Here is a 21361-nt window from a genome sequence, read left to right on the forward strand (position 1 = left end):
TGAAACTCTCCACTATGCCCAGAGTTTGTTTATGACGGATATCTTCCAAGCAGTCACCTCTCCCACATCAGTCACACAGGATCTCACACCACCTCTGGTGGGGCCTTTACCAGCTTTATGACCTGGATAATTTTGTGAAAACCTCACCAGTTAAAATGTGCCATGTCAGTGGCAGTGCTAAGGCCTGGTTTTAAGCAATGCTTCCTTCACAATGTATGCAGCACATGCCTCCAGTGGGGTTCAACATGCCACTGGTGCTGCAAAATGGGAGACTTCCAAGAGATATGTTGTACCAGTTGTGATGCAGATATATCCTAACCTATGAAAGTCAAAAGGAGAAAGGAAGGAGAAAGTGAAAGGAGAAAGAAAACTAGCGTTCTACGGATCGGAGCATGAAATGTCAGATCCCTTAATCGGGCAGGTACGTTAGAAAATTTAAAAAGGGAAATGGATAGGTTAAAGTTAGATATAGTGGGAATTAGTGAAGTTCGGTGGCAGCAGGAACAAGACTTTTGGTCAGGTGAATACAGGGTTATAAATACAAAATCAATAGGTGCAATGCAGGAGTAGGTTTAATAATGAATAAAAAAAATAGGAGTGCAGGTAAGCTACTACAAACAGCATAGTGAACGCATTATTGTGGCCAAGATAGACACGAAGCCCATGCCTACTACAGTAGTACAAGTTTATATGCCATCTGGCTCTGCAGATGATGAAGAAATTGATGAAATGTATTATGAGATAAAAGAAATTATTCAGGTAGTGAAGAGAGACAAAAATTTAACAGTCATGGGTGACTGGAATTCAAGAGTAGGAAAAGAGAGAGAAGGAAACATAGTGGGTAAATATGGATTGACAGAGAGAAATGAAAGAGGAAGCCGTCTGGTAGAATTTTTCACAGAGCATAACTTAATCATAGCTAACACTTGGTTCAAGAATCATAAAAGAAGTTTGTATACATGGAAGAATCCTGGAGATACTAAAAGGTATCAGATACATTATATAATGGTAAGACAGAGATTTAGGAACTAGGTTTTAAATTGTAAGACATTTCCATGCAGTAAATGAAGCAGGCAAAAAAGAATACAAACGTCTCAAAAATGAGATCGACAGGAAGTGCAAAATGGCTAAGCAGGGATGACTAGAGGACAAATGTACCGATGTAGAGGCTTATCTCACTAGGGGTAAGATAGATACTGCCAACAGGAAAATTAAAGAGACCTTTGGAGAAAAGAGAGCCGCTTGTATGAATATCAAGAGCTCAGATGGAAACCCAGTTCTAAGCAAAGAAGGGAAAGCAAAAAGGTGGAAGGAGTATATGGAGGGTCTATACAAGGGTGATGCACTTGAGGACAATATTATGGAAATGGAAGAGGATGTAGATGAAGATGAAATGGGAGATATGATACTGCGTGAAGAGTCTGACAGAGCACTGAAAGACCTGAGTTGAAACAAGGACCCAGGAGTAGACAAAATTCCATTAGAACTACTGACAGCCTCAGGAGAGCCAGTCCTGACAAAACCCCACCATCTCGTGAGCAAGATGTATGAGACAGGCGAAATACCCTCAGACTTAAAGAAGAATATAATAATTCCAATCCCAAAGAAAGTAGGTGTTGACAGATGTGAAAATTACCGAACTATCAGTTTAATAAGTCACTGCTGCAAAATATTAATATGAATTCTTTACATACGAATGGAAGAACTGGTAGAAGCCGACCTTGGGGATGATCAGTTTGGATTCCGTAGAAATACTGGAACACGTGAGGCAATACTGACCCTACGACTTATCTTAGAAGCTAGATTAAGGAAAGTCAAACCTATGTTTCTAGCATTTGTAGACTTAGAGAAAGCTTTTGACAATGTTGACTGGAATACTCTCTTTCAAATTCTGAAGGTGGCAGGGCTAAAATACAGGGAGCAAAAGGCTAGTTACAATTTGTACAGAAACCAGATGGCAGTTATAAGAGTCGAGGGAGATGAAAGGGAAGCAGTGGTTGGGAAGGGAGTGAGACAGGGTTGTAACCTCTCCCCGATGTTATTCAATAGGTATATTGAGCAAGCAGTAAAGGAAACAAAAGAAAAATTTGGAGTAGGTATTAAAATCCATGGATAAGAAATAAAGACTTTGAGGTTCGCCGATGACATTGTAATTCTGTCAGAGACAGCAAAGGACTTGGAAGAGCAACTGAACGGAATGGACGGTGTCTTGAAAGGAGGATATAAGATGAATATCAACAAAAGCAAAACGAGGATAATAGAATTTAGTCGAATAAGTCGGGTGATGCTGAGGGAATTAGATTAGGAAATGAGACACTTAAAGTATTAAAGGAGTTTTGCTATTTGGGGAGCAAAGTAACTGATGATAGTCGAAGTAGAGAGGATATAAAATGTAGACTGGCAATGGCAAGGAAAGCGTTTCTGAAGAAGAGAAATTTGTTAACAACGAGTACAGATTTAAGTGTCAGGAAGTCGTTTTTGAAAGTATTTGTATGGAGTGTAGCTATTTATGGAAGTGAAACATGGACGATAAATAGTTTGGACAAGAAGAGAATAGAAGCTTTTGAAATGCGGTGCTACAGAACAATGCTGAAGATTAAATGGGTAGATCACATAACTAATGAGGAGGTATTGAATAGTATTGGGGAGAAGAGACGTTTGTGGCACAGCTTGACTAGAAGAAGGGATCGGTTGGTAGGACATGTTCTGAGGCATCAAGGGATCACCAATTTAGTATTGGAGGGCAGCGTGGAGGGTAAAAATTATAGAGGGAGACCAAGAGATGAATACACTAAGCAGATTCAGAAGGATGTGGGTTGTAGTAAGTACTGGGAGATGAAGAAGCTTGCACAGGATAGAGTAGCATGGAGAGCTGCATCAAACCAGTCTCAGGACTGAAGACCACAACAACAACATGGAAGTGTATCAAGTGAGTGATAATCTACTGAAGTGCAGCTTCTGAGGATGCAATCCTGCTAATTGTATTTCCACTGCTTCCTTGATCACTGAACCGCAGTAGGATGAGGCTGTGGCCAGATTTTGACTTCTCTATGATCCATGGAATGGCCAGTGGAAATACTAAGTTTCACCTCTGCATTTTTGCTGTGCCATAGAAGGTGGGTGTTTGAGACACTGTTCGTGTACACAGCATATTGTTTGTCCTATGTGTTTTTTACCACAGTGACAGTTTTTTATTTTCAGTGATTTTAATTGTTAGAAAGGCAATGAAAGTGGGATTGGTGAGAAGTTCAAAACATTAGTAAAAAGAATCATCCCACATTTGGATTACTCACTAACAAGTTCCTTGTAGCCCCATAACACAGGTGAATCCCTATCTTTAAAATGTCTCTCTTAGAGACAAAAACATTAAGGTGTTTCATATGCAAGGAGCTTCAATTCTTCTGCACCCCTCCCGATCAATCCATATTCTCCTGAATAATGGGACCATTTTAGGGTTAATTTTATCTTATCTTTCCATCTTGGTAATGAGACCAAGACCTTTATAGAAGGTTTATCATTTTATGATTTGTCTGTCAAGTTTCATTTCAGGACAATCTGTGTCATCAAACATAGGAAATTTGCCATACAATAAATATATTAGTTTTGTTACCTCAAAGCATGTGTTCTTTTACCTACAGGCTTTCTTCTTTTTGAGGGGAGGGTATGGGACATGGCAGGAAACATTACTGCTGAATGGTGAGTCAATGACCTACTTTTTTTTTACTTATTCTTTTGTTCACAGTTCAAAATACCTCTACAGGCTTCTCGGACTTGTAGAGGGGTGTTCGTAGATAAAGTATTGATAAGAAAGTACTGTTTGCTGTTTGGATGTAAAATAAGTTTGAAGATCAAACCATTTTTGTATCTGCTTCATGGTATGCACACAACAGAGACAATGAGCACTGACCTGTGTGCTGCTGCACAGGAGCTCTTGGCAAGGGCAATCTGTCAACTACTCATTGTCGGGTTCTCTTTTTTGTGATGAAGGAATCCTGTTCAAAGTTGATAGTGCAGCATGTCCTTGGAGCACCACTGTCAACCCTCCTAGTTGCAAACATGCCAAATTATTGTAGCTGTGGCAGTTCGACAAAACTGGTATGTGATGTCCCAGGTAGAACAGAGACTGATGACAGTGAACTCTTGTCAGTTCATGTGCCTACTGTGAAACAGGCACTTTGAAAGTGGTCTGATCTTCAAACTTATTGCAAATCCAAACGGTACATTTCCTTATCGAAACTTTATCTACTAAGTCCTCTCTACAAACTGTAGAAGCCTGTAATAGGAATTGTCAAACACTTTATTAACAGTTACGGGTAGCACATGTAGCTGTGTGCAGGTCGCCTAGCCAGTCTAACCTTTATTTCAAATTTTTCATTTTGATATTTTCTTGTAATGCTCAAGTGTAATTCGTCGTCATCTACCTGCCAAATAGGGTCATCACTTCAGCAGAGGTTGGTTGTTACTGTAAAAAGTTATCTGCCGACAACATATCCATTATGAACCCAATGTAGGTAGTTAATAGGAAACATGGGAAAGAAAACACGTGAGGTCTGTTAATCACCACTTGGAGCTTCAGTTGTAGTCTAGACACACTCTGGCCCCGGCTTCCAGCTAGCAAAGATGTGACTCCTTTCCTATGTCTTTTTTTCTAACACAAAATTAACTTTACCTCATGGCCTGCCAAGACTAGCTGACAGCCTCATTGACTGACCTGGGTGTGCCCATCTGTACCGAGTATAATGAATATACTTGGTTTTATTATTTTTTACTTGAGTCTTTCATTTACAAAGCCTTTCCAATGCACAAACCCTTGTCAACCAGATCACATCACCTCTGCATCTGTACAGTGATATCATCATCTGTCTGTATAGCACTGTGAATTAGCAATGGTTTTTCATGGGTAGAGGTAAACAAAGTAGCAAACTCTTTGGGCTGCTGTGCATGAAATACCTTCCATGCTTCAGTATTTATTATTTAGTTGATGAACTTCAGTTATTGCATTTTTTCACCATTCTTACTCTGCAGTGGGTGCTCGCTAGAGCAAGGCATTTTGCTTCCACATACAATCATTTTGTGTTCAAATTTTCAACAGGTATAGCAACACTAAGAGTGTGTGATACTGTGTCGTGCGTTGGCAAGCATAAATCCAACTTTAATGTATTCATGCAGTGTTGAGAGCATCGGAGGTAAAAATTAGAAGACAGTTCCCCCCATCCCAAACACTCTGTTTACTAGTATCAGTATGTTGTGTAAGTCTCTAACTCCTCTTCCATTCAGATAAATTCTACCTCATAAAAAGAATAAAAAATTACCAATAAGACAATACAGAGTATGTATCACAAAACAGTGTTAAAACATTAGAAGTTAAGATATGAAAAAAAATTTACTGAAATGTAAAACAAGTAATGAAAGGTCACTTATCCGATCAGGAATTTACAGTATTATTATTGCAATACTGTATGAAACCCGAATAGTGTGTGTGTGTGTGTGTGTGTGTGTGTGTGTGTGTGTGTGTGTGTGTGTGTGTCTATATATATACACTCCTGGAAATGGAAAAAAGAACACATTGACACCGGTGTGTCAGACCCACCATACTTGCTCCGACACTGCGAGAGGGCTGTACAAGCAATGATCACACGCACCGGCACAGCGGACACACCAGGAACCGCGGTGTTGGCCGTCGAATGGCGCTAGCTGCGCAGCATTTGTGCACCGCCGCCGTCAGTGTCAGCCAGTTTGCCGTGGCATACGGAGCTCCATCGCAGTCTTTAACACTGGTAGCATGCCGCGACAGCGTGGACGTGTACCGTATGTGCAGTTGACGGACTTTGAGCGAGGGCGTATAGTGGGCATACGGGAGGCCGGGTGGACGTACCACCGAATTGCTCAACACGTGGGGCGTGAGGTCTCCACAGTACATCGATGTTGTCGCCAGTGGTCGGCGGAAGGTGCACGTGCCCGTCGACCTGGGACCGGACCGCAGCGACGCACGGATGCACGCCAAGACCATAGGATCCTACACAGTGCCGTAGGGGACCGCACCGCAACTTCCCAGCAAATTAGGGACACTGTTGCTCCTGGGGTATCGGCGAGGACCATTCGCAACCGTCTCCATGAAGCTGGGCTACGGTCCCGCACACCGTTAGGCCGTCTTCCGCTCACGCCCCAACATCGTGCAGCCCGCCTCCAGTGGTGTCGCGACAGGCGTGAATGGAGGGACGAATGGAGACATGTCGTCTTCAGCGATGAGAGTCGCTTCTGCCTTGGTGCCAATGATGGTCGTATGTGTGTTTGGTGCCGTGCAGGTGAGCGCCACAATCAGGACTGCATACGACCGAGGCACACAGGGCCAACACCCGGCATCATGGTGTGGGGAGCGATCTCCTACACTGGCCGTACACCACTGGTGATCGTCGAGGGGATACTGAATAGTGCACGGTACATCCAAACCGTCATCGAACCCATCGTTCTACCATTCCTAGACCGGCAAGGGAACTTGCTGTTCCAACAGGACAATGCACGTCCGCATGTATCCCGTGCCACCCAACGTGCTCTAGAAGGTGTAAGTCAACTACCCTGGCCAGCAAGATCTCCGGATCTGTCCCCCATTGAGCATGTTTGGGACTGGATGAAGCGTCGTCTCACGCGGTCTGCACGTCCAGCACGAACACTGGTCCAACTGAGGCGCCAGGTGGAAATGGCATGGCAAGCCGTTCCACAGGACTACATCCAGCATCTCTACGATCGTCTCCATGGGAGAATAGCAGCCTGCATTGCTGCGAAAGGTGGATATACACTGTACTAGTGCCGACATTGTGCATGCTCTGTTGCCTGTGTCTATGTGCCTGTGGTTCTGTCAGTGTGATCATGTGATGTATCTGACCCCAGGAATGTGTCAATAAAGTTTCCCCTTCCTGGGACAATGAATTCACGGTGTTCTTATTTCAATTTCCAGGAGTGTATATCACACACACACACACACACACACACACACACACACACACACACACACACACACAGAGAGAGAGAGAGAGAGAGAGAGAGAGAGAGAGAGAGAGAGAGAGAGAGCAGGTACTTACATGTTTTAACTGCTGGATGATACCTTCTTGCTTTGAAATTGTAGCAGAAAAATTGCGGCTTTTCTTTTCCACTTCAACCAATTTTGTTTTGTAGCCAGCAGTATTTGCCTGTAACACTTTTAATCCATCCTGAGCCACCTGGAGTTGTGCAGCCATTGAGGCTCCTTGAACAGTTCTCTCATCCAATTGTTGTCGCAAAACTGTTTCCTGTCCTACTTGCTTCTGAAGGTCTTTTATGATGACATCTTTATCAGCAAGATCTTTCTGCAACTAAAAATTATACCAGATTTAAAGTTGAGCAACAGAATTACCACACTGTTGTACATAAGGTCACTGGTTGTAATTATTATGACATCATGTTAAACAATTAGAAGCTGAAGACATATGGACAACTTTAAGGACTCATGCATATTATTTAGCAAGTTCTTACAATTTAGACAAAAATAGAGCTTGCAGACTCACTGTGCATATTTTCTTAAGACAATCCACAGGATGTGTACAACAGCCACAAAAGGCATGTCTGTGCATTTTTGTAGCATTTAGCAAGCACCCTCTCAAGTTTTGAGTGAGTTTTACCAAATACAAACAGTATACTAAAAATGTACCGCCTTCAAAATCAGAGCAAAATTGGACACTGGAATACAGGAAACACATTAATGTTTGTGAACAACATACCATGAAGGACACCATTCATGGACTCCAAGAAGTCAATCAGCATGGTGGGTGATGGAAGTAGCAGGATCAACAGAAGTCACATTATAGTGCATGTCTTTGACCCACATTCACTTCTTTCAGATCATTACCAACAGTTGCACAGCTTACAGTATAATGCACACTAGCAGTGCTGTCAACATTCTGTATTGTCTTCACTGTGCAGAGCTCTGTTTCATGTGTCAATTCTGTGTATTGTGTCTTTCTTCATATATGCTAAACTCAGACAATACGGTACATACAGTGCAGTCCGACAACACCAGACTAGTTCGTTAGCATGAGCAAGCTGCTACTACTTCCAATTTGTGTCTGGGCAAGTGCAGAAGAAGTACACTAGTCAATGGGAGATCCAAAGTTAGGTGGATCATGGAGCCCCTAATGGAAATAGCATTTAAGGCAATAAAGATTGTGCAGGCCACGTAAGAATCACAGTGGGCACTTTGTATGTCTGCACGGGGATCTCGTCTGAAATGTGGACAGCTCTGACAGCAGCTATCAAGCAAAATGGGTGAATCATCTGTAAATCGTGGCTCATGCTAGCACGAATAATGCCTGCTGCTTGACTTCAGAGGCCATCTTCAGTACCTGAAGGCAAAAGGCTGATTTGGAGAAGACAGCTAACACAGCCTATGGGGTGCAGGCTAAGCTCACTATTTTCAGCATCCTACCCAGAGTCTATTGCAATCCTCTGGTTTGAAGCAGGGAGCAATTACTACAGTAGCAGAGTATGTGGGGTGTACACATGTGAACTTTTTTAGGTTAAAGGAACGCCCCTCCCCTTGAGATCAGAGCTGAACTACCTGTCGAAATGGTAGATACATCAGTCACATTATTCTCAGAGAATGCTCCTCCCAGCAGATCAAAAATGGAAGACATTAATATAATATTAATAAACTGCAGGAGCATCAATGGCAAGGTCCCAGAATCAGTATGGTTTATTGAAAGTTATAATGCCCACTTAGTGTTAGGAACAGAAAGTTGGTTGAAACAAGAAGTGAATAGCAATGAAATCCTGAATTCAGATTGGGATACTTATTGGAAGGAGAGGTTAGTTACCAATGGTGCCGGCGTATTTATTCCAGTAAAGAATTCGATAATATCTAGGAAGGTTACTCAGGATTTAATCTGGGTGAATTTAAGCAAGAAGAGCGGATTTAAAAAATTTTTAAAAAAATAATAGGATGCTTTTATAGACCAGCGTCATCTTATCGAAACTGGTGCCAGGGACAAGGATTCATGTGCCATTATTTTGAATGTCTTGTCCTAAATTACTTTGAGCAGATAGTTAAGAACCAACTCGTGAAGGAGGCAACACAAACACATTTTCTGTGTATATGTACACCAAGGGAAGGGATACTTTAGGACCACCACACAAAAAAATTTAAGAAATACCAATTTCATTAATAGCACTTGACTTTTATTCACAATCTACTTTTTAAAGACATACATTTGCGTAAGAAGGATCCTAAACCTGAAAATACGAATATGATCGTTGCAAAGAGTCACATTCACTACTAATTGTAAGACTTGAATTTTTTACTTAAGTTTTACTGAAATATTTAAAACAATAGCAGAATCTGATACAAGAAATCATTATAAACAGTAAATATTTTTCCAAAATTTGAAATACAAAGTAAACTATAATATTTTTGAAAAGTCGGCATAAAGTACCCCTTACCCCTTGATATTCCAAGGGTTAATACAGGGTGTATACGGGGACAAGGAAAAAAAATTCCCGGATTTCTCCCGGATATCCGGTTGTAAAAAATATCGAAAATACACTTTTTCTGTGCTAAGTCACTGTAGGTTTTCCGTAGATTTTCCCTCGGAACTGTAAAATTTATCAATCCTTTGAATGGTTAACGTTTTATATAATCGCGTAGAACTCCCCCCCCCCCCCCCAAAAAAAAAAAAAAAAAAAAAAAAAAAAAAAAAAAAAAAAAAAAAAAAAAAAATGCGGAGCAGAGAAGTTTTGGAGAGACTTTTAATAAAAAAAAAGGAGAGAAGTTTTGGAAAGACCTTTGATTTGCAGCAACATATACGCTGCATATTTTTGTATTATGAAAGTATAAATTCGAATTGCACCAAACACAGCGCGTTAGTTTCCGGAACAATGCAACCGAGGTTGCTATGTCCTTTTGTAAGCGAGTCATATCTCAAGCCAGCCGATGACAGCAGCTATTCATAGCATAGGACACGTGTTATAGTCAGCCAATAGCAAGATTACTGGTTACATAGCGCGAACACACAAGAGGAAAAGTTAACGGTTTAAAGTAATGTACACAGTACCGTATGTCTACAAGAAAAGCTAAGCTTTCACATATAATAATATTGGTCTCTAAGATTTACACGCTACAATAGAAGTTAAACTTTCACATGTAATATTGATCTTTTTTTGCGTGTGTTATACTTTAAGATACATCACACAAATGTGCCAGTAAATTTAAAATTATGACATAAATGCCTCGGCTCGAAATTCTTGTAAGTGGCTGCTCCTCAAACTGTTCAGTGTCGAACGCTCTGTGATTTAGATGTCCATTCCACTTTCTCACATGTAACATAATTCATCGTGCGTGAAAAGAAATTTCCTTTGAAAGTAACGCTTTTGTAACCACCGTTCGCAATACTGTTAGAAATAGGTTCGATTTACCAGTTGCCAGAGAGCTCCAGAAAACGCATTATTGTGCGTGTGCAACTGCAGTGGTGTAGGAAGCCTGCATGTTCGTGTGTATAAAGCACTAAGAGAGCTTACATCGCACCATGAAAGAAACAGGGCATCAGAGGATACTCCAACGAGCATCGAAATTTCGTAAACCATACTAAAATGCATAATTTGGCTTGAAGTGCAAATTGGCTTTTCCCAGATTCACAATGAAGTAGGTACCATCTGATATTAAGCTTTTCAGTGTGGGTTTTGGGATGTAAATTTTCTTGGAGTACCAGTACTCTACGATCTCATGTTTGGTTCTTTATTATGGCGTAATGCCATACATGGCAGAAGATGATAACGTGCACTTGAAATTCAGCGAACAGTTGGAACTAGCCAATACTGTAGAATGAAACACTTCGTTTCAAATAAAATGATTGCCTCAGTGGAATTTCTTTAGCAAACTTGCAAAAATAACTTCATTCTTCCGCAAGGCGATTAATGCTTGACTGCTACTAACTTGGAAAGAAAATAAAATCAGACATTGAAATTAATAATATATTTTTGCCCTCCGTAATTATGTGAATGTATTTTAATTCACTTGATAGCTCCCGGCCACAGATATCCGTTTTGTTTTCATTTGACTGTGGAGCTGTACACGAAGAGAAGCATCGAAATCACTTAACGTGAACACGGGTCACGTAGGACTAACCCCCTCCCCACTACAACTCTGTGCAAGCGCGAATCTAGCAGCTAGGGCACGCGAGAAAATTTTTCTCCTTTGCATCTGGCTTACAACTAACAGCCAAACTTCAAGTAGCGGGAAGCGGTAGAAGGTACTGCTTATCCGCGAGTCAAATGCGCATGCGCAACAGACCGCTGGCAACTGGTCAAACGAACCTAATGTGAACAGTTGTTACGTCATGCTCATAGCAAGCAGTTTATTGTTACGAAGAATTGCAGTCTGCGCCCTACGGCCTTTGACATATTTTTGCTATCTGCGAACGCTTGTGCGTGCATGGTGTTTATTGTCCTAAATTGCACATTTCCTTTGCCACTAAAGTTTTATTTTTTTCCCTCTCGTTTATATTTTATTGCTGCAGTTCTCCAGAAGCCAGGATACAATAACATTCTTTGCTAGAGAATCAATACTGCAGTCAAAATTACAAAAATTTAACAGAAAGCTAAAACAATGAAAAATTCCTGGAATTCCGAAAAATTCCCGGGTTTTTCCCGGTTTTCTCCCGGATGAAAAAATTCCCGGGATTTTCCCGGATTTCCCGGTTGTCCCGGGTCGTATACACCCTGTAATAATTATGTTAGAAAACTGCTACATAAACAATGAGAGCTTTATCACAGATTCAAAAGAAGTAAAAAATCTAAGTTAACAAAAGAAAGCTGGATGAAGTAAAAATAAGCATGAAGACAGCAATGAGAGGAGCATTCAATGACTTCCAAAGAAAAATTCTTTCAACTGATCTGACTACAAATGCTAGGGGTTTCTGTCTCGTATAAAATCAGTAAGTGGTTCGAAATCATCATCTATTTACTCACTCAGTGATCACAAGGGCAACAAAATGGAAGATGAGAAAGCGAGAGCTGAAATACTGAATTGGTCTTATAAAAATTTTTCACCGCAGAATATCGTAATACAGCTCCTCCTGTCAATCATTGTACAAACTTCTAAATGGCAAATATTGTGATAACTGATAGCAGAATAGAAAACAGCTACAATCACTTCATAGTGGAAAGGCATCAAGATCAGATGAGATACCTGTAAGACTCTACAGAGATTATGTGCAAGAGCTTGCTTCCCTTCTAGTAGGAGTTTATCGCAGGTCACTAGAGCAATGAAGGGTACCTAGACATTGAAAAAAAGGGCACATCATTTCAATTTTGAAGAAGGGTTGTAGGACAAATGCATTAATTATAGGCCGGTACACTGAAGGCGTCTGATGCAGAATTATGGAATATGTTTTATAATCAAGAATTGTGAAGTTTCTAGAGAATAAAAATCTCCCCTGTAAAAATTGACAAGGATTCTGCAAACAGAGATCTTGCAAAATTCAGCTTGCTCTGTTGTTCTGAGAGATCCAAAGAGCAGTAGACATCAGCAACCAAGTTGATGCCATGTTAGGCATTTGACACCATCATGCAATGCCATCTAGTGAAAAAAATATGAGCAGGTCAGATCTGTAACTGGATTCAGGACTTCCCTGCAGATGAAACTCAACACGTCACTTTTAATGGAACAGATGAAGGTAATTTAAGACTGTTCGCATATGATGTGGTTCCCCCTTTATTCCCACAAAGTAATGAGTGTTAGTGACAGGGGATATCGAACTGATTCCATATTTTTAGATTTACAGAAGGCTTTTTACACCATACTTCACAAGCAACTTCTAATCAAATTCTGTGACTATGGGCTATCACCTCGGTTGTGTGGCTGGATTTATGATTTCCTGTCAGAAAGTCGCAGTTTGTAGTAACTGCCGGAAAGTCATCCAGTAAAACAGAAGTAATATCTGGCATTCCCCAAGGAAGTATCATAGGCCATCTGCTGTTCCTGATCTACATAAGCTATTTGGGAGACTATCCGAGTAGCATTCTTAGATTGTTAGCAGATGAGGCAGTCATAATTTACCACCTCGTAAAGTAATCATACGATCAAAAAAAAATTGCAAAATGACTCGGACAAGATTTCTGTGTGGTGCAAAGAGTGGTAACTGACTCCAAATAACGAAAACATGAATTCATCCACTTGAGTACCTAAAGGAACCAACGAAATTTTGGTTACACAAAAAACCACACAAATCTACAGACTGTAAATTCAATTAAATACTTAGGGATCACAGTTACGAATAACTTAAGTTGGAATGGCCACACAGATAATTTTGAGGGGCAAGCGAACCAAAGACTACGATTTACTGCAGAACACTGATAAAATGCAGCAGGTCTACTAAAGAGACTGCCTACACTACACTTGTACATCCTCTTCTGGAGTACTGCTGTGAGGTGTGGGATCCACATCAGATAGGATCGACAGAGGACACTGAAAAAGTTCAAAGAAGGGCAGCTTGTTTATTACTATCGTGAAATAGGGAAGAGAGCACCATGGATATGGTACATGAATTGAGATGACAATCATTAAGTCCAAAACAAAGGTGCTTTTCAATGCAGCAGGATCTTCTCATGAAATTTAAATCACCAGCTTTGTCCACAGCATGTGAAATTATTTTGCAGTTGCCCACCTACATAGGAAAGAATGATCATTGTAATAAAATAAGAGAAATCAGAATTTGCATAGAAATATTTACGTGTTCATTTTTCTGGTGCAATGTTCAAGAAAAATAGTCTGAAAGTGGTTCAATGAACCCTTTGCCACACACTTCACTGTGAATTGTTGAGTAATCGTGTAGATGGAGATGCAGATGAATGCCAGAAGACAATATCAATTTGCAAAATGACCTACAAAAGACTGCTGAATGATGCAGTCACTGGCAGTTGTCCTTGAACATATATAAATGTAACACATTGTGCATAAACAGGAAAAGAAATCCATTACTGTACCTAACCAGAATGACCTTACATGAAATAACCACATAAAATAAATAGTAGGAAAAGCTGATGCCAGACAGAGTCATAAGAAAAATCTAACGGAAATGTAGTTCATCCACTAAAGAAGTGGCTTGCTAGATGCTTGCCTGATTGATTATTGAATATTGTTCACCAACAGGGTGTATACGTGGACAAGGAGAAAAACTTCCTGGATTTTTCCCGCATCTCCAGGTTAAAAATACATTTTCTCCCGGGTGAAAATATGCTTTTGCCATGTTAAGTGACAGTATACTTTCCCTCGGAACTGTAAAACTTATCCTTTGATAGGATATGGTTTTATACAGCAGCGTAGAATTTCCCGGCACTTTAGAAAACGATACTCAGGCGGAAAAATCACATTTTGGAAAGATCTTTGGTGTGCAGCAACATGTGGGCTGCATATTTTCGTATCGTGAAAGTATAAATTCGAATTCCACCAACAGGAAAAGTTAATGGTTTAAATTAATATACATAGTGTTGCTACAAGAAAAGCAAAGCTGTCACTTATAATGTTGATCTGTTTAGCGCGTGTTACAATTTAAGATACATCACACAAATACGCCAGCAAAATTTTTAATACCAACATAAATCTCTGATCTTCTGGGCTTGAAATTCTTCTAAATGGCTCATCATCAAAGAGTTGATTTTTAAAAGAGACCAAACACTCTGTGATTTAAGAAATCCATCGTACATTCTCGCATATAGTTCATCTTGCATAAAAGGAAATTTACTTTGAAAATAACACTTTCCGAACAACAATTCGTAATATTTTCCCGTGACCTGTTAGAAATAGATTCATTTCAGCAGTTGTCAGAAAGCGCCAGATAAGAGGCGTCACCGCGCTTGCGCAGCTATGGTGAAGTAGGAAGCCCGTTATATTTGTACGTGTAGAACATTAAAAGATCTTACATTATGTCATAAAAGAAACAAGACATCAGAGGACATTCCACGAGCATCAGAATTTCGTGAACCATACTAAAATGCTTAATTCATCTTACAGTGCACATTTGTATGTCCAGATTCTCAATGACGTAGGCCTTGACCAGATATGAAGCTTTTCAGTGTGGTTTTCGGGACCTAAATTTTCTTGGAGTACCAATATTGTATTATCTCGTGTTTGGTTCTTTATAATGGCATAATGCCATATGTGCTAGAAAATGAAAATGTGCACCTGTAATGCAGCGAACAGTTGAAACTAGCCAATAGTGTGGAATAAATTGACTGCCTCAGCAAGAAAGCTTAATAAAAGCAAAATTTGTTTATCAAACTGACAAAAATAACATCATTGTTCTGCAAGGCGATTAATGCTTGACTGTCAGAAAGTTGGAAATAAAATAAAATCTGAAACTAGTAACATAGTTTACCCTTCCGTAATTATGTGGATGTATTTTAATTATGTTGATGTTTGCAGTGGGGTGCCACGCATCTTCAAACAACATTGTTATACCGCACGTTACTGTATTTCGCTGTATATTTTATAATGGATGCCATCAAACTATTTCAGGACAGTGGAAATTAAAAAGTCCTGCAGTGCCTCTCCTGCTCCCAATCAGCCGGTTTGACATCCTGCCCCCCCCCCCCTTTTCTTTTGTAAAAAACCCCTCGCAATTAATACTGGATAGGATTACTTGTAACCAAGAGAACAAGAACTCTTCAGAAAAACTGGACTCTTTATTGCCTGTTAGCTAATAACTTGCTCTACTTTGTGACATAAAATTAAATATAGGACACCTAAAACCAGTAAAGACGAGAGACAGGCAAGACAGTACACATTTCTTCAATCCTTAGGTCATAGTGTTTTTCTCTCTAATCTTGCTAAAGCTTTACATGGGACTTTCTAATATTTCAACAATTGTAACACACTCCAAATAAGCAAGACTGTTTTGGCAATAATGATCATTTTTATAATATGTCAGAATATAATTCACAAAGTACCAATACGAAATACCTATTTGGCCTACTACAAGCAAAAAGCTTTACGTTAGGAAATAGTTTCACATTTCATTCATAAGCTCCAGTTTCTCATGCACGAGACCAAAAAGTAGTAGAACGAAATTTTTGTATAAATTTGGAATTGTCATATTCCACCATAATTTGTGTGATGTCCCCATTTCTTTCTCCTTCCTTGTTCTAACAAACAGTCTTGTAATCACTAATTCTGTAACTATTCCTACAACTGTCACAACATATTCTCCGGTTAACTTCACTAACCCTGCCACAATCACCGGCTTAGTTATCCAGCGATTATTCTCTGGTTAGGCATTATTACGTGTTCGTACAACGCGTTTTCCGCACTACTCTCAGAATGGAACTTAAGCGGCTGCTAGCCGGGGTCTACAAATGGCCCTGTCTCATGTAGCGATCTGGCCAAAAAATTTCTGTCAAAACTTCACTTTCTTGGATACACCGAGAAGATAATACATAATCTTTCTTACCTGTTAGTCATTTATTTCCACTCTGGTAGTCTGTATCTATGTATTTTGATAGTAATTATAACAACACTGAACATTCGCAAACCGAATCAACCACATAAACAAGCAGCACTTGGCACTCACCGGTTCGGCTTTGTTCCGCTCAGCTCGTATGGCCCCGTCCCATTTTGTCTGCAGGGAAGTTAATTTCTAGATGTGACGAGGATTCCCCTGGCAGAGACATCACGTACACTACGCACGCATTCAAAAATAAACATTCAGAAATCAACTTAGAATGTGTTCAAAAACCAGCAGGGGTGCATTTCAAAATCATATGAATAATCGATAGACTGACGTGTGCTGGATGCTAGGTGCTTTGTGAAACAAGGTTTTTTTTTCTCAAGAATATGAATTTGCCCCATCCCCCCGAAATTGCCGCCTGGTTCAGATACCCCAGTTTGCCCTCACTCCCCACTACCGTATTTACTCGAATCTAAGCCGCACTCGAATCTAAGCCGCACCTGAAAAATGAGACTCGAAATAAAGGGAAAAAAAATTTCCCGAATCTAAGCCGCACCTGAAATTTGAGACTCGAAATTCAAGGGGAGAGAAAAGTTTTAGGCCGCACCTCCAAATCGAAACAAAGTTGGTCCATTGTAATATGAGACACAATTTAGGTCGAATGAATGACGATACTGCTACAGTAGTTTGGTTCGAGTCGTAAGCTTAGCAGTTAAGCTTTACTACGTAGCCATTGCTATGCGTCAGGCGCTCCGCCCGTATTTATACGGGTGCCCTTCCTTTTTCACGTGCTTCGTCTGGTTTGAATCGATTGCTTATTTTGCTTTGAGCTGACAAGTGCCGTTTTCTTTGTTATAGGTGTTTGCGTCACTCTTAAGCTGAAAATGCATTACTGCACTGTGTCATGCATTGTTTGTTGCATTCTGATAGTGCGTGTTTACGGCCTGTCGCGGCTCACGGCATGGCTTGCTTTTGTGCGCGCTACCGCCGCGTACAATTAAAAAAAAAAAGTGAGGAATCGTCTCATTAGCGAAACAATGGCAAGAGACTGCTATTTGTTGTTACTTGCACTGCTGCTTTCTTTGATAATGATCAACAAGAATCAAATAATAGACTGCATATGATAGAACATGTTCTGAACAAGAGTTAGGCGAAAATTTTTCTCCGTTTGAAAATCTTCGCGGCCGCTTCTTTATTACATCAAATTCTGCACAGAAATTAGAGTCATCTTAGATTTAAAAATCTAGTCACTTGCCGTGCTTCATTTCTGACTGTATCGCTGTTAGGCATAAGAATAATACGAATATAAACATGACACGATACGTATATTCTTCCGCGTTTGATGTTGTCTCACTCTAGTTTCGTAGTTTATTAGGCAGACAGGATTTAAATGAGAGAGCAGCAAACACGAAAGAATACATGGCAACATGTTTATATCCGTATTATTCTTATGGTGAAGAGAATACTGTATGTGATTCAAATTTCATCAGGTTCCTATTAGCAACCATCTCTTCTCACAGATAGGAAAAAATTCAGAACGTAGAGTTGGCCATATTGACAAACATCCCAAACAGTCTTGCCAGTCAGATTTTCGTAGTACACTGAAATTGTGCTACATTCGAAGATGAACAATACGGAATTTGTATTTACTTCGTTGGATAATGTATGAAAATGCAGTGGTCGAAACTCGCGGCGGAGAAAAAAAACTCGTCTTCCACTTTTTTTTTTTTAATTTATTTACTGATGCAGAGATTTTGGCGCCAGTAGTATTTATCTTTGTGCCTACAGAGCATGTGTGCGTAGCGCTACATATATTCGACTTCAGAAGTTAGTTGTGGCGGCACGTACCAACATTTTTCATAACTTCCGCTTGCTTTGCACTCGATTCTAAGCCGCAGGCGGTTTTTTGGATTACGAAAACCGGAAAAAAAGTGCGGCTTAGATTCGAGTAAATACGGTAGATCCAGGCCTGCTGCACACGCATGAATCTGGCAACTTGGGCGCGCCAGTAAAATTTTTCCGAGTACCATGTGGCTGGTTGCTGCTACTGCTGCTTACACAGCCAACAGCCACATTTCTGTAGCCAGAAGCAGGAGAAGGTACTACTCACACGCGACTCAACTGCGCGTGTGCATGAGCCCACTCATAACTGATTAAATGAGTCTAATGTAAACAGTTGTGACGTCACACTCATCAAAGGCAATTTGCTGTTATAAAGCATTGCATAGTCCTCTGAAAGCCTTTGACACATTTTGCTGTTGGCAGACGCTTGTACGACCACTGTGTTATTATATACGGCGCATTTCCTTTGCGGTTTAAGTTTTATTCATGTTTTAATGGTACAATAGCAGGATACAGCAATATCCTTTGTTAAAGTAACGGTTCTTAGCAGTCAAAATTATAAAAATTTAACTGAAAACTAAAACAACGAAAAATTACCAGAATTCTAAAAAATTCCCGGATTTTTCCCGCTTTTCTCCTGGATGAAAAAATTCCCGGGTTTTTCCCGGATCTCCCAGTTGTCCCGGGTCATATACACCCTGACCAATCTGGGACACTTACCAGGTATGACACAGAAGAGAGAGAGAGATGATCCGACAATATATGCTTCATAAAGGGATTGTTTAGCATGCAGGAGAGCGATACAAAGATGTTAAATGAACTCCACTGGCAGATGCTGAAAGACAGGCATCAAAGGGAAGTTAACTATTGAAATTTCAAGAGAGTACCTTCCAGTAAGAGTCTGACAACATCCTCCCATATACATCTCACAAAATGACCACAAATGACTTCAAGAAATTAGAGCTAATGATTCTTCTCACACACTGTTTGCAATTGGAACAGAAAGGGGGTGGGGGTGGTGCAGAATCAGTCAGTGGTACCAGAAGTATCCTCCACCACAAACTGTCAGGTGGCTTGAGCAGTATTGATGTAGATGTACACTTGGTCAGAATAATGAAAATCAATCCAACTTCTCACCTGCAAGTAAAAGACATCCCATACTCCTAAATTTTCGGCCCTATTGATCAAGATTTCATTATGTGCATTAAAGTCGATCATATGCAAGTTAACAAGTAGGAAGCACAGATCTTTACATCATGACTGTGGAAACATTCTAATTACACAAGATGACAACTACAGTGGATGAAACAACTGTTAACTATACTTAAGATTTAAATGTATTGTATGAGGGTGGTAGTGATGATATTGAGTCTGGATAAAATATGTTGTTTCTGTTTCATTAAATTAGGGTTACTGGGAACATTATTATTTTAAAAAAGAATGTTAATACTGCAAAGCTTTTGTGATGACAGAAACAAATTTGACAGAAGAACACTAATCGTACGCCAGTGAGTAAAGCTTATATTCCACATAAAATAAAGTACCTGAAATTGAAGTGTACAGCATTTATCTTCTTTTAATTTGAGCAAAACACACACACACACACACACGCGCGTGAAAACATGTGGCTCATAGCACCCCCCCCTGCCCGGTGCAGAACATATGGAATGGAACGAAATTTAAACTTTATGTGCTGGCCGTTTCTTGTGTGCATTGCTGCCATGCCACAGGTGCAGCTGCTGCTAGCAATAACAGTGTGGCTGCAAACTGATGGAGGGAGATGGTAATTGCGAGTGGGTGTCTCCAGGTGTGGTGGGTCTTGTGGCATTGGTATGGTGTCTTGTAGGGGCAAAGATTCTCAAAGTTCTGGTGTTCTCATCGCAATACCAGAAATGGTCCAGTGTATGGTGGAGGGAGAAGCAATTTGATGAGATCTGTCGCAGCATGATGAAAGTAAAGTTGTCTACTGCTTTGTGCATGAAAACAGCCACTGTGGCGCGAAGCAGGCGGGCATTGTTTCTTGGCCATGTGGTCATAGACCTGTTGCACCATCTGCGGCAGTTCCGCTACAGAGGATAGCGGTGAAGGCATGAGATAACCTGCCAGATTGCATAATGGCTCCCCGTACATAATTTTTGGTAGTGAGGCTATAATTTCCGGCCTGTACACTGTGCACAATCATGCTATCCATGTGGCGACAAGGGTCTTTACTGTTGTCTCGGCAAAAATATCTGCTACTGAGTGCATTTGTCCACCGCTGTGGAAAGTTGTCTGTAACCATATGCAGGTGAAAATTGGTCAACGAGATCAATGTGCACGTGAGCGAATACTGGTGGAGAGCCTTGAAATTGCCCAATGTCAGTGTGTACTTGATGTCCCACTTTGGACTACTGGCATTGAATATCCCAATGCGCCCATGCACAAACTGCTATTTTTAATCAATGACCATACAAATGATTGGTCCATAACTTGATTGTCATATCTGCTCCTGGGTGTGATAGATTATGAACACTTTTGAAAGCAGCCTTGCAGAGTTCTCGTGCAATGTAGGGCCTTGGCTTCTGCTGAGAGACATTGCAACATCCCAACACAGTGTTAATTCTGCCCCTGGTCTCAGGATTTAGGCAAGTCACAGTCCTGTGAAAGGGTCAGCCAATAAATGCTGTAGTTATAGACTGACAGTCTGCTCGGTGCCAGGTTCTTTGTACTGCAAGGTATTTGCCACAACACAGATGTGTGAAAAGTAATCCACAATATTATCTGCTCATTTTATTTGGCACAAATCTGTTATAAACTAGTTGAATAGCTCTTTATGTCTGAACTGTGGAGATTTGGGATTGGGGATGGAGGGTTGTGGGAAGTATGTCACTGGCGTTCAGGAAAACAGATTATCAGTTTGTGGTCAATGTCAACTGTTAGGGGATGAACTTAGATTTTTGGGCAGAAATTTGTAACAGATTCATAAACTGCAAATACTTCTGTGTTATACGCGGTCTACTGCTACTACAACAGTTGCAACTTTTTTGGAAAAAAATTAAAATCTGTCAACGTTG

General features: G+C 40.4%; 1 protein-coding gene across 1 annotated transcript in view; it reads right to left on the reverse strand.

Annotated features, from left to right (window-relative positions):
• LOC126175006 (nucleoprotein TPR-like) overlaps positions 1-21361 on the reverse strand; it is a 361682-nt gene that overhangs the window by 213301 nt on the left and 127020 nt on the right. The window contains exon 11 of the mRNA XM_049921492.1: positions 7080-7349. Within this exon, the coding sequence (XP_049777449.1) occupies positions 7080-7349 (270 nt within the window). The remainder of the gene's footprint in view (positions 1-7079; positions 7350-21361) is intronic.

This window comes from Schistocerca cancellata, chromosome 3 (genome assembly GCF_023864275.1).
Source record: "Schistocerca cancellata isolate TAMUIC-IGC-003103 chromosome 3, iqSchCanc2.1, whole genome shotgun sequence".
Taxonomy (NCBI): Eukaryota; Metazoa; Arthropoda; class Insecta; order Orthoptera; family Acrididae; genus Schistocerca; species Schistocerca cancellata.